This window comes from Betta splendens, chromosome 7 (genome assembly GCF_900634795.4).
Source record: "Betta splendens chromosome 7, fBetSpl5.4, whole genome shotgun sequence".
Lineage (NCBI taxonomy): Eukaryota > Metazoa > Chordata > Actinopteri > Anabantiformes > Osphronemidae > Betta > Betta splendens.
The window spans coordinates 4,542,099-4,555,289 of NC_040887.2; the positions used below are offsets into that span (position 1 = coordinate 4,542,099).

Genomic DNA, 13,191 nt, shown 5'->3' on the forward strand with positions numbered 1-13,191 from the left:
TTCAGAAGGACTTGGGTTTGAGGGGCTTCAGTGTCAGATCTGCTCTGGTTACTGAGCCACAGAAGCCCAGACCTTAGGCAGATTAGTCACTAGGCAAAGTAATTGTTGGTTGCAATTAAAAAAACCTTAGTTTTGACAGAAAGAGTTAATAAATTTGACACTAAAGTAAATATGATATTTTACTATTTCAACTGAATGTGTTGAGTCATTCTGTTTTTCATGCGGCCAAGTGGTGTCATGTTGAATGGAACCTGCTGTGTGAGCTGCTGAGTCACATAAAATTTTCAAACCCCTTTAAAGGGCAGAGGAATCCTGCTGGTGCAGCGTGTGGATGTGGGTCAGAGGCTCGAGAGGCTGAATTCCTCAGGAGCCCACACTTTGTTTGCCCGACCCCTTTAATGGGACCTGTCCTTACCTCGTCCTCGTAACTGTTACTGGAAACATCTGCTGGGAGAATTCACCATCCTTCGTGCACATTTAACAGTTCATAGAACAACAGAGCTCCGGTCGCTCTCTCCGGCGCTTCCAAGCGGAGGTCACCGGGGAGTGGCTGTCCGTCGACCGCTCTCCTATCAGGTAACGCAGATAATCCCCGCAATGATTCTGCCGTTCAGAGCCTCCACTCAAAGAAACACATCATATTTGGGGTGATGTATAACTGTCCAGGTCTCAGACATTCTTTGTCTTATCTGCATGAAGATTTAATATAAAGCTCATGTTCAGGTGTTTTGCATTTAGGCCTCAACCTAAAGTGGAAACATTGGGAAAGTGTAATAGCAGACAGAAGAGAGCTTGTTTTATCTAGAGGATAAAACCAGGTTACGTACAGCAGACTGGGGTTGCACTCCATTACCTTCATTTTATATACGCTACACTAAGTGTTTTATAGATTTAGGTTAAAATTGATGCAATTGCCCTTTTTGCGTGGTGAAAAAGGTGAAACCGTGTTCTCAGCTCTCACAGACTGAAGAACTGAGCCCACAGGATCAGAGTGTGAACAGCAGAGGTGTTTTGTGCTAACAGCATCACTCTCAACCTGGTCACCTCCACTTGGCTTCTTCAGAACACGACGTGTTAATGCAAACGGGGTGGGTTGGGGTTTTTTGACGGTGACTTGTAGCTTTGTCACCTCTGGTCTTTGTGGCCCCTTGTTTACTTTGACAACATTAATAATGAACTCCTCAGCTGATTTCATGGACTGCTGCAGAGAATCAGCACTGATTCACAACTTTGACTCCCGCTCGTTGCATCTGCTTTGTTAGTCTGTGGTGCAGCTATTTAGCCTTTGTGGTGGCAAATATGGCAGACGTGGGCAACTACTGCTAAACTGGGATTTGGGATTGGGATTTTAAAGCACAAGGAACTTCACAAATCGTGTACGGCAGTATTGGATATTTAAATATTTAAGCCAAAAATGCAATAAAAACCTGGATCTTTGAGGTAGATTAGCTGTGGGTGACACATCCCTGCTCTTAGTCCAGTCATCCTTGCACTTAGGGCCTTCCACTCATTGAAGGCAGTGAGAAGGGCAGGAGGAGGGACTGTGGCTGGTTATAAAATGTGATAAAATGGACTATATCCCATTAATGGTTAATTGAATGCTCATCCTTAGAGCCCAGCAGGTGCACGAGCCCTACTCTTTAACCAATTACACAAAAAACATCACTTACAGGGTCATTATAAAGACATTAGACACAATCAACCAAAGACCCAGATAGCATGAAAATATGGAAGAGAGGCAAAAAGGAAGCAAACATAGTGAGCACTAGTTGCCTCTGTTTGCGATATTATGTATTTTTATTATTAATAGTCTTTTGTGACCCTTGAGTTTGTCCTGAATCAGCATCCAGCATTTGGTTTTCTACATAAAAGGAGCCCATTAGCAGAGTTAAGTCAGCCATGATGGAACTTTCAAAATATCTAAGGACTGTTGGCGAATCACTGAAATATTTGACCTTATGTGAAGCTTGGCGTCCTGCTTTGTAAGTTACTGTATTCACAGCATGCTTTACCTCAGCAGACATCAGCACGCTGGGACCCACGGGCCTTTTAGCTGTTTTCGTGTAGTCCAGTCATCTCCTGGTGCACCTCATTGTGACGTTCCCTCTGCGAAGCACAGATGCTACAGGGAGGCTGTGGGACGACTGTCATCAGGCAGCTCGTAGCCACCGCTCAGTGGAACCAGCGCAGGGACTACCTCAAAGTGAGCCTTCTGCTCGTTGAAAGTGGCTTTTGTGGATCGGAACTCGAGCAGCCCGTGGACATGTGTACGTGCACTGTGAACCGGCTAAAGCGCCTCGGTGCTTTCGCTGTGACACAAAGCTAAATGGTTGTTTCCACTGGATGAACAGCGTCACATTGAAGAAGCTGGTGTCCAGGGTGAAACGAGGCACGTTCTGTCTTACACCAACGTACTGTGTACCACATTCTACATCTAAAGCAGTCGCTCACAGCGTCTGTCTGTCGTTTGTATAATTAATACAGAATGAAAATCCACAAGAATAAGGACTAAAGAATTCCTCCTGCCCTCATTCGCTTCCCTGTGGTCTTTGTTTGGCTTTAATTGTTTCTCATAATACATGGATTCTTGCTTTCAAACCCTGCTAAACCGAGCACAGAGAAATCACTTCAAACTTGACCTCAGGGGTCTAATTACATGTTGCACTCGGCTTTTTTTCACTCCCCCATAACACACCGAAAGCCCAGAGTTTCACAATGGAGGACCGAGCAGGGGAGAGCGTGTAGCTGATGAAAAACAGTCTCAGCTCTATCCCGTCTATTTATTCATTGGGGCGAATACTTCCCGTCTGCACTGGCTCATAGGATCCGGCTCTTTTCTCTGTTTGTCAGACGCTGGGATGTGCCCGATGTTGGAGGAGAAGTCGTTTTCAGACCTCTAACCTGCCTGAGCATCGTCCTTCCCAGGCCTCGCTGTCCATACGATATCAATTAGAAGGTGCTGGAATGTGCAGCATGCGTAGATCTGGAGCTGATTTGGCCGTAGTGACGGAGGCAGATCAAAGTGGGCTAGTGTCGTGTCCCAGCTGGTGATGGTGTCTGGACCGAACCGGTGCCACCGCGGCATTCGCTCCACGTCCGCGCCGCAAAATTCCATGCACATTGTTTTGTTAAGTTATTTTTGGCTTGGATGAAAACAAAGCAGAAGTCCTTTCACCGGCGGCCTTAAAAGTGCTTTTTCTTCTGCTGGGCACTCAGGAGGGACATCTGTGCAGGAGCCGGGCTCCGTGTGCGATTATGCATCTGCTCGTTGGCGTGTGTTTAATGCCTTTTGCCACGCACGGTCCTCCGGGGCACGTCAGTGTACACAGTTTAGACAATCCGCCGCTCCAGTGGTTCTGCGAAAGGAAATACAGCGGCAGCGCCCCGCGCAGCTGGCATCGCAGCACGGCGGCCCAGAGGAGGCTGCACAGCCACATCGCTGTGACAACGCTAGACCTGTGAAGTTAAAGTTGCCGGTGGGTCATAATGGCTTCATTTGTGCAGTGCTCTGGAGTTTCCCCCTCCAAGAAAAGGCTTAACATCCATTGAAAGAGCTAATTAGGTGTGTAGGTGAGTAGAAGCCATAATCCCATGTCTACTCAGTCCTCATGACATTTTCATGGAGTATTGCCCTAAAGGTATTTGGGGGTTTGTAAGAAGTCATAACCACAGACAATTATTTTCCCAAAACGTGAAAATCTCTTTCTTTAGTGGTTAAATATCCTAATGCTGTGGGATTTCCGACCGCGTGGTCACACCAGTGGGATCAAGCTGCCATATTGTCCTTAGAATGGCCTTATGAGGAGGTGAGGACTTCCTGTAAGTGGATTATGTAACCCAATACACTGAAATTAGCGCTTACTTACGTTAAACCCGTCTCAGGTAAATGAATAAAAGTGTTCCCCGTTCTCGTTTCAGGGTTAAAATATGCTGATATGTTTTTTTACACCCCGGCTTGATTCGAAGCCTCCAGAGAGTGTCCGCCTTTTGGCTCCACGTTTTCAGGCTGAATTAACAATTCACATCTCTGTTTGAGATGTTCCAGCGGGCTTTGAACTGGGCCTGCCGAGGGGGAACGCTGCCAGTCGCTCCCCCGGCCTCCAACCCCTCCTCGGCCACAGCCTCCAATTAAGCTCCGAGGTTCTCCCCTCCGCGGTCGTTCCGCGCTGGTGTGTGAAGCGTTGATAAAATTAGAAGCCACAATGTTTTATTTCCAGTTTTTACGGCCGCTCGTGGGGAACAACTGGCGCAGTCCAGCTGCTTCACGCGGGGACGGAGAGACGGAGGGAATGCCTTCGCATAGCGGGGGTTTCGGCACCTTGACTAAGTGCTAGTCAATGGCGTCTTTGTTTGCGTGTTGGTTGTTTGGACAGATTAAATGACAGTGTGTAAGCGTGGTCAGATCCAGTGTTCTTACCACCGGACCCAATGCATCAGGACACTGGTAAACTGAAAGGAGGCTAAACTAACAAGTTGGCCTCGGGCCACGACCAGCCTCCCTCTCATTCCTGCACCGAGGGCTTGGGTGTGTGCATCTTGTCTGAACTGATTCAGTCACTGCCCTCTATCCTGCCTTTCACAGCTCTGGTCTTGAAATTTCTACCCTCTCGGAGCTTTACGGGTTATTTTACGGTTTGAGTCGTATTTTCTGGCATGAATTTTATTTTGTAAGCGTTACCTCTGCTGTTGTTAAAAAAGAAAAAAAAACTTACCAGTATGTACCAGCAAAGCTGTGATTCTGCCCCACTTCCCCTTCAGCTTCTAATTGTATTTGCACAAACATGACACTCAGACGTCTCAGTGTTTGCCTCACATGCACTTCGCTGCCACACAGAAAACGACCTGGGTCCAAACCTCTTAGTCTCACAGTCAAAGGGAACGTGATTGCAATGATACACTAGCCTCATGCTCTCTTGTGATTTCAGTCACATCCCAGGCCCCTTGCGGTGTCCCCCCCCCCCCACCCCCACCCCAAACACCTCTCTGCCTGCCAAGTATGAAGGGAGGCGAGTCATCCAGGGCGAGAGAGGGCTCAGTCCCTGCAGAGAATCACAATGAGACCTTCGGTGCCGTCCTCCCCACAGCATTGCTGTGCGACAGTACAGTAACAGCAGCCTCCTGTCCATAATGGCTCTTGTGGGTTTTTTTTTTTCATTGTGTGTAGTACTCACATAAAAGGAAGCATTTCTATGCATGTTTGACAACATAACGTATGTAGTTGGAACAAGAGTCGACCTTGCTGCAGACTTTCTCAGTTTATTTGGTATTCAGACTGGATTTTCATTTCATTTTGTGATCAATTTTAGCACTAATGAGCATAAAACATTAATTATTACATGCAGTTTTCAATCATTTTACATTTTTGCAGAATTTAAAGGGTTGTGATGTCCTGTGTGTGATGCTGCTGATGTGTTGGCATGGTAATACAAAAAAAAAAAAAAAAAAATATATATATATATATATATATATATATATAAATATATATATATATATATATATATATATATATATATATATATATATATATATATATATATATATATATTAATCCTGTATGTATGCCACCACCTAATAACCTAATAAGTGATTATAATTATAACCCAATTTTTAGAAGTTCAGAATCCAGTTCAGTTCATTTTCCTGCAAATAGCTTTCATTCATGCAAAAGTGCTGAAAAAAACAGATAAGTGAGAAAAGATTTTTAGCAGTTGGAATGAAACTACCGCTTGTGCTACATTTTTAGACAAGCGACTAACGCGGTGTTGACATGACTACACAGCAGGATTTAAGCATGGCCTTTGAGCATCGCTGCGCTGAAGCATGTCAGCGGTGTCGGGCCTCTGGTGGGTCATGAGCATTGCTGCGGTGCCTCTAGACTGTGGTGCACCTCAACAATCTGCGCTGACTTACAGCCCAGAAGCCCGGCGCTGCAGATTCCCAGGCTGAGAGCGGGGCCGGTCCTGTGCTGCCACACATGAAAGGGCCTCTGTGGCAGAGTTGAAAAGCACCTTAAGACTAATAAAAAAAGAAAACAGGGCCGAATGAGACGTCCGTACGAGGAGAGAGAACAACAAACAAGCCCGGGATTTAAAGGCACTGCTGCTGGATGTGAACACGTGAACTCGGATCGACCTCTGTGTGTTGCTTTGCTGCGCCGACCTAAGCTGCGAGCCATGATGCCTGAAGGAATGGCTGCGTAAAGACTGATCCCATTCACATCCCTGTCCTTCCTTGCTCTTCTGTTTTTCAGCGCCGAAAGCGGACGACCACACCAAGACTTGCAGCCCTACGCAGTTTGTGTGTAAGGACCAGGTGACCTGTATCTCTAAAGGCTGGCACTGTGATGGGGAGAAGGACTGTCCAGATGGCTCCGACGAATCGCCAACTATCTGTAAGCCCATACTGCATGTTGTCCAGGCTGCTGGTCCCGGGTGATGCAAACCTTTACGGGTTCAAGTTCCTCCTGCAAACTTTTTAAACCGTGCTTTTACACCTAATGTTTTGACACACGATGTTCTAGGACGTCACTACCTCTAAATCACAACAGCACAACATCCAGACAGTTTAATTTAGGCTTGAATAAGAGGGTAGATTATGCCCTTTCCACGAAGGACACGGGCTCACAGCGTGTGTGCTCTGTTGAATTATAGGTTTAATTATGCGGCATTGTTTAGTCTGAATGTTCAAGGATGTGTCTGCTCTTGTCTGGACTGTTGTGGGATCCACGCCGTTGCTAAGAATGCCGTCCCAGCCGCTCACATCTGCCGGCCTCCCCATCCGGCCACGGCACCCATAAAGTCTCCCTGGTAAAGAGCCTCCCCTCTGTTTATATGCAGGCGCTAATGGTGATTTTACTGTCTGCATCTGCCACGCCTCACATCTGTCATGCCACAAGCATTCTCCCGACAGTCTGGCACGCAGAGACAAGCAGCTGACACCCTGCATTAAGGGACTTGTAACTGTGGGTAAAAACACAATTAAGTAGTCACACAAAGGCTTGAGGTTTAAAAAATGTGTGAGGCATGTGGGGGTAACATGAAGCTGCGGTCATAAGCACATAAAATATTAATTACCAGTCCTGAAATGGAAAAAATGCAAATGTCGGGTTCTCCTCCCTGAATCACAACAAGACATTAAATTGGCTGCAGAAATATTTATTATTCACAGTAATTTGTTGTGAGGGATCAGTTGTAATTTCACAAGTGACAGCAATTACAGCTTTTTTATCTGAAATATTCACTCATTCAGTTTCTACAAGGCAGTGAATTTACTGCAGCGTTGTGTGGTTTGGTATCTGACAATGATGTGATTCATCCCGTGCGTGGACAAACACACAGCGGCGTTTAAACACAGCGTCCAGGCGTGTTTTCTTTAATTGCACGCTTCCCACGGGTCGTCCTACGCCTGCCGCCGTACTTTAAGCCAAGGTGCTCCTCCATTCAGTCTAAGGCAGCCCATGATAAACGATAGCGCGAGGAATACGCTGCTCTTCTGTGTTCGCAGCCTAACAAGCACATTCAAAGGTGAGGCGCCTTTTAAGTGTCACAGTGAAAGGCAGCCAGACTGCGATTTTATCCGCGGTGATTTAGCTGATCCAGCTTTTAAAATGTGAGTAGTGTTTAGAATGGAGGGCGACAGATAAAGCCACAGAGTGAAAGAGGCTCAGCCAGTATTGATGGAGACAGAGGAATTTGGAGAAGTATAATTCTGAAGGTTATTTAAAATCCTGCTGTGACTCAGAGGAATGGAAAAGCCTTTTTATCCTGGCTTTTCCATTCGCTGGAAAAACAGTTTGGAGGTCATCCGCCCGGTTACTCCCCGGCTGGAAGGAGGCGACCTGACCAGCCGGCTGTAAACAGCACCACTCTGAGCTGTAAATAAAAACGCAGGCTGAGCATCGATCCGTCCTGGAGGGGGTCTGAGTCTGGATCAGCCGTGGGCTTCTCACTTGATGCCAATCTCCTAATGTTCAAGTTCAAGGGTTTCGTCCCGTCTCTTATCAGCTGAAATACAAAAGCAGGTTCTCTTTCCAGCAAACTTCAGGAAAGTCAGCACATGATCTGCTCCCTGGACCTTTTGTCCCAACATGCCACCAGACCACAGTCTAATTGTGTGTATTATTGTTGAAGGTAAAGAGAGTGAGGCATCCTATAATTACAACGTTATCTCCAGTTCAAGTTAATTACTAACTACAGCCTTGGTTTACACACAGTAGTGCTTGAGATTTGACAAGAAGAAGCGTTTTGCTTTTTTTCCTTACAGTTGACGGTGGCAGCGCAGGCAGTGGTTCAACCAACACGGGACTTCGGTGATTTAGACATCATTCAAGGGCACTTGCGCAAAGTGAAACTAAGGATTTGCGTGTATTGCATGTCCTTCAGCTCAAGTGTTTCGAACAAAGCCACGAAACATGTGGAGCTAATTTGGCTGAAGTTGTTTGGTTTCTGTGAAAATGCCACCTGCCATGATCATGAATTCACTCGCTTGTTCTTGTAAACATGTCCTTTTGTCTGGTGAGGATCTTTGATCTAAACCTCTAGTACCCAGGAAGAAAGTGTACACTTCAGTTTACTGTCTGGAGGTCTAATTGCCTGTCATTTCCAAACCTATTCATCTGCGCTGTAATTATGTTGAGGAGATAAAGACAGACTTCTGCCGTAGTAGTGGGGCCGTGGCGTTGCGTCATACGGGGCGTCGCCGCGCTGTGGTGGCGGCGGCTGCAGACGCCGCGGGTTCACCGTTGTGTTTCGTCGCTCTTATCTCAGCGGCGAGTCTGGGTGCGTGTTCCTGCACGTGCATCTGGCCCGGTTCACATGGCAAGTGATTTGGAGGGGATGTGGGCACGTCGCCAAGGCCCTCAGACCTCCCATAGGCTCAGATAGCCATCAGCAGTGTGCCCGCGCAGGCCCCCCGTCTGCAGGTGGGACCCCGTGGTTCCCTCCCAGGGACCGCGTCGGCTCAGCCCCGCTGCCTGGCTTCAGACAACCTTTCACATCAATTACATACAGGCTCAGAGCTCAGGAAGTGGCCGACATGTGCCCAGAGGCCGCAGGAGTTTACATTCTGTGTAGACGTGATGCTTTTTAATGCCGCAGCTAGTTGTTGTATAGTGTCAGAGCTGAGGGAGAGAGCACGTAGGTGCGCTTAGAGAATGGAGTGAGAACCATGAATGGACTGGCAATTCTACAGCTCTTTGTTTGTCTGGCTTAATTTATGAAGAGCTGATATAAAAGTTTGGAGCGATTGTTTGGACTCTTGGCTCAACTCTTGTTTCTAACGAGGGCTTCCATTTTTGCACAGCTCATGCTTTCATTTTAAGCAGTGCTGCATATTTAAAATGATATGTCACAGCTGTCATCTCTTCAAAGATATTTTGGAACAGTTACTGTAATAAAATGACTCGACTTCCTGTCCAAGTCCCGTATCTGTGTGCACTCACCAACATTCATTGTGGTTGAACCAGCGAAAGGGAGCAGATGTTACAATAAGCCCTCGCATGTAGGCACTTTCTCCATCATGAGAAGTGCTCGCCATGAAGGAATCCCTTTCAACATCAAAAACACTTATGCAACAATTGTCTGCCCCTAATTCCCTGTAAGACTTTCTAGCCCTGAATTTAGCATGAAAATGTCCACAGGAGGGTTTCCAGGCAGGGGGTAAATGCATCTCAGTCATGCAAATACACCAGCTTGTGCTTTGCATGCAGCGTTTGATTCAGGCAGAAAACGAGCTGATAACTTAAAGTAGTTTTGCAAACGCTTGCAAATGCTAAATAATTGCGCATGTGCATCTGCAGACACACACGAGCATTATGTTTTCACTGTGCATGCTACAAAGTCATTTTGAAGGGATAAACCAGGAATGCAGAATTATAATGAAACTAGAGGACCCCTGAAAAGTGTTTTGGTCTGTATTTGATTCGTACCCTAGATAGGGCTTCTAAACGTTTGTCTGATGTGGCAGAAGTGCCACAAAACTGCTTCCAATACACATCCATACCATGTTCCTTGGCACAAACACAATCTGGCTCATGTCACTGGCTGCGATGGCCTGGGGCTGGGGTTGTAGGGAGCTGTGGACCACAGATTGAGCTATCATGTCCACGCAGCTGCTGGAGTCAGCCATGGGCCACACACCAAGGTTATCAGTCCATCTCTGGCCCCGAGGCCCCTCTGGACAGTCGCCAGTCGCCCTTTGTCCGGCCTATCTGCCTGTTGTGTCTCTGCGGCCTCTCCAAGACGACCAGGAGGAACTGAAGGAGGTGGTGGAATGGTTGGAAGCATGAAGGCGATTGGACGGAGGCATGATCCTAGAAAAAAAGCTTTTGTGGGGAGGAAAATGAGCAGATTAGCATTTAGTCTGGGGAGGAAAATGGAAATGACTTTGGATGGCTCTGATCCTTTGTCTATATTGAACGACCCTTTACAGTAGACTTGGGGGGGAGGGGGTCTTTCATAGTCTATAATCAGTCATGTAGCTGCACTCACAGGGGGGCACCATGCAGGGGCAGGAGGGTCTGCAGCAGCAGTGGTTGACACACTGCTTCCACAGAGGAAGGAGCAAAGCCCTGTAAATCCCTCTGGTCTGTGGCCCTGAGCCCTCCTCAGCCTCACCGGCCTATCAACAGACCAAAAACAGAGGCTTTCTCACGCCACACAGGCACCACTTCCTTTTCTCTGCTGTCTCCTCCACACCCTGTCTCTTTTCTCTCTCTTTCTTCTTCTTTTCTTTTTCCGTCTTACCTCCACTGACTCTTGACTTGAGTCACGGCTTCACCCTTTTCTTCATGATGAAATTCCCTCACACTTTTCTGTCCTCTTTGCTCATGGTGACCTTATGGTTTGTCTCTGCTGGCTCTCTGCTTATATACGACTTTGGGGAGTGTCCTGGTGTGCGTTTTATGAAGTGATAGGCACCTAATTGATTCAGTGGAGGTCATATTGTTGTAGTTATAGTTCCTACTACAAGTGGTTGTATAAGCAGGGCTGTGAATTATCTATAAAAATGGAAAAAGGTTTTACTGTCGCATTGTTTTGTTAGTGCCTATGAATGCGAGTAAACATAATAAAATATATATATTTATCATCTTTATGAGCATTAGGCTTATTAAATGTATTGTTGCTTATATTCATACAATTCATTATCATAACGATGAGCTGTAAGTCCTGTGTGCTGAGGCTGCCTCCTTGTGATGCTTTGATAGTGTGATTTCAGTGTTGGGAGGCAGTCGCTGGGCGTCCCTGTCTGTCACCTTGCACAGCATATTAATTCGAGCTGGCAGTAGACTTTATGGAAGTCAGTCAGGAGCTGCCACGGACCCCAGCGAGCAGGAAGAAAGGGGGGCTTTTATGCTTGGGACAAAAGAGCGACAGGGGATCCAAATTTAAGGTCATTGCATAACTACAGGAGCTGAGCAGTGGGGGATGGTGGGGTTCAGAGATTGAGGTGTTGGAGGGAAACATGCGCTTCTTTTGTCACAACTCTGAGCATCGGTCAGACTAGTTCAACGGAGCCAGAGCCCTATGCAATGATGCACTGATGCACAGCACAATGTATACACAAGGTCAGTGCAAATGGGTAAAGTCCCGAGACTGCAGACTTCACTACTTGTTTCTGTGAGGCTGAATATAGATTCTGTATGATGACTTGAGACATGAGAAGTTATGTTTTAATCATGAGCCCCAGTGCGTCTTTCTTCACTCATATAAGGAGCTAAGAGAGAGAGAGAGAGAGAATCATGCAGCAGAATGAATAGGCTTTAAACAGTGAAGGTCTCTGAGGACACAGTGAGGATGTGCTAATACCACTGTTAGTCCAATAATGTAATTATCCTCATGCCGCACTGTAATAGGTGTAAAGGTTGTAATTTGTCCCACCTTTTCCTTGATTGTTATCCACTCTACTCCCAAATGCCTTACACTGTTCTCAGGTACAGTGAACTCAAGGCTGAAACCCACTGAAGAACCTGTGCAGTGCCTCAAAGAAGTGACACGTTCAATTGTTCATTGTGCATTGATAGAGCTTTTCACATTTTGTTGCCCATTAATTAGTTCTTCTCACAAAATGATTGCGACAATGTCATTTATTCTTGATAGATAAAAACTTTATGTGGTCAAATGGGATTTCTGATGTGCATAAATAGGAAAAATAGTAATACAGAAGTAATAGCAATCTGTATTTCTGCTGAATGACATCATAGTATGAGGGAAGTGTGCCTCCTGACTTCCACAGTTTCCATTTAGACTTTGCACTGCAGACTTGATGAAATACTCTATTTATCGTTGCTTCACTGGCACCATGTAAATCTGCAGTTTGACAGAGAAAGACGCCGAATGCCAGAAGACAAAACACAGCGTGATTAGCATTTGATAGGGTGTAGGTCTCTCTCTTTGTGATAAAAATGCAATTCTGGGCAGTCTGTAGGTTTTGGTTGCTCCTGCCAGGAAGCTCTTATCTGAGAGGTGGAATCCACATGGAAAAACGGTCTCTGGACACGTCTGGACTAAATGTAGAACTGGTCAAAAGCATGGCCACCAAAACAAAAGCCAACAGCCACAGCTCAACCCAGAGCCCACAATCAGAACTGGCAACTTATATGTTGGTACCTGTGGAACGTCTGACGTTCTAAACATTGTTTAGTCTGTCAGTGAATAGAAAAGCATTCTAAGATATGCATTTTTCTTTCCGCACACTTATGCTGTGGTTCCACTGACAGATGACAGGAAACGGTTTCTGCCAACTTTAGAAATACTCTGCGAACAGCTTCCTGAACTAGAGCAGGAGAGCAAAAAGTTTATCTCCATTATGCCTCCACAGTTATTTAATCCTCTATATTGTCCCGCTGCTCTCCCTATTCAGCTCCTGCCACGGCATTACTGGCTTGAATGTGGCGGCCGCTTGTGTGTTGCTGGCAGTTGTTAGCGTGTTTCTAAAAAAACACTGAGTTTAGTCGCTTGCCAGTGGAAAGGTAGGAGTGTGTGTGTGTGTGTCTGTGTGTGTGTGTGTGTGTGTGTGTGTGTCTGTGTGTCTGTGTGTGTGTGTTTGTTTCTAGTTAATGTGCGGAGCCGATTGTTATGTTAGTTACTCTCATATTTCACTTTTTCTTATAAAAAATGCTAATAAGCTAACATGCTAGCATCTGGGACATGCTAGCATATTAGCGTCCCCATGAGCCACATATGTATATTATAA

At 46.2% G+C, this 13,191-nt stretch overlaps 1 protein-coding gene across 4 annotated transcripts in view; it reads left to right on the plus strand.

The window, feature by feature from the left end:
- The window catches only part of lrp1ab (low density lipoprotein receptor-related protein 1Ab), a 64,387-nt gene that overhangs the window by 2,496 nt on the left and 48,700 nt on the right, over nucleotides 1-13,191 (plus strand). For all 4 annotated transcript variants that reach the window (XM_029157402.3, XM_029157404.3, XM_029157403.3 and 1 more), the window contains exon 2: nucleotides 6,251-6,391. In XM_029157402.3, coding sequence (XP_029013235.1) covers nucleotides 6,251-6,391 — 141 coding nt within the window. The remainder of the gene's footprint in view (nucleotides 1-6,250; nucleotides 6,392-13,191) is intronic.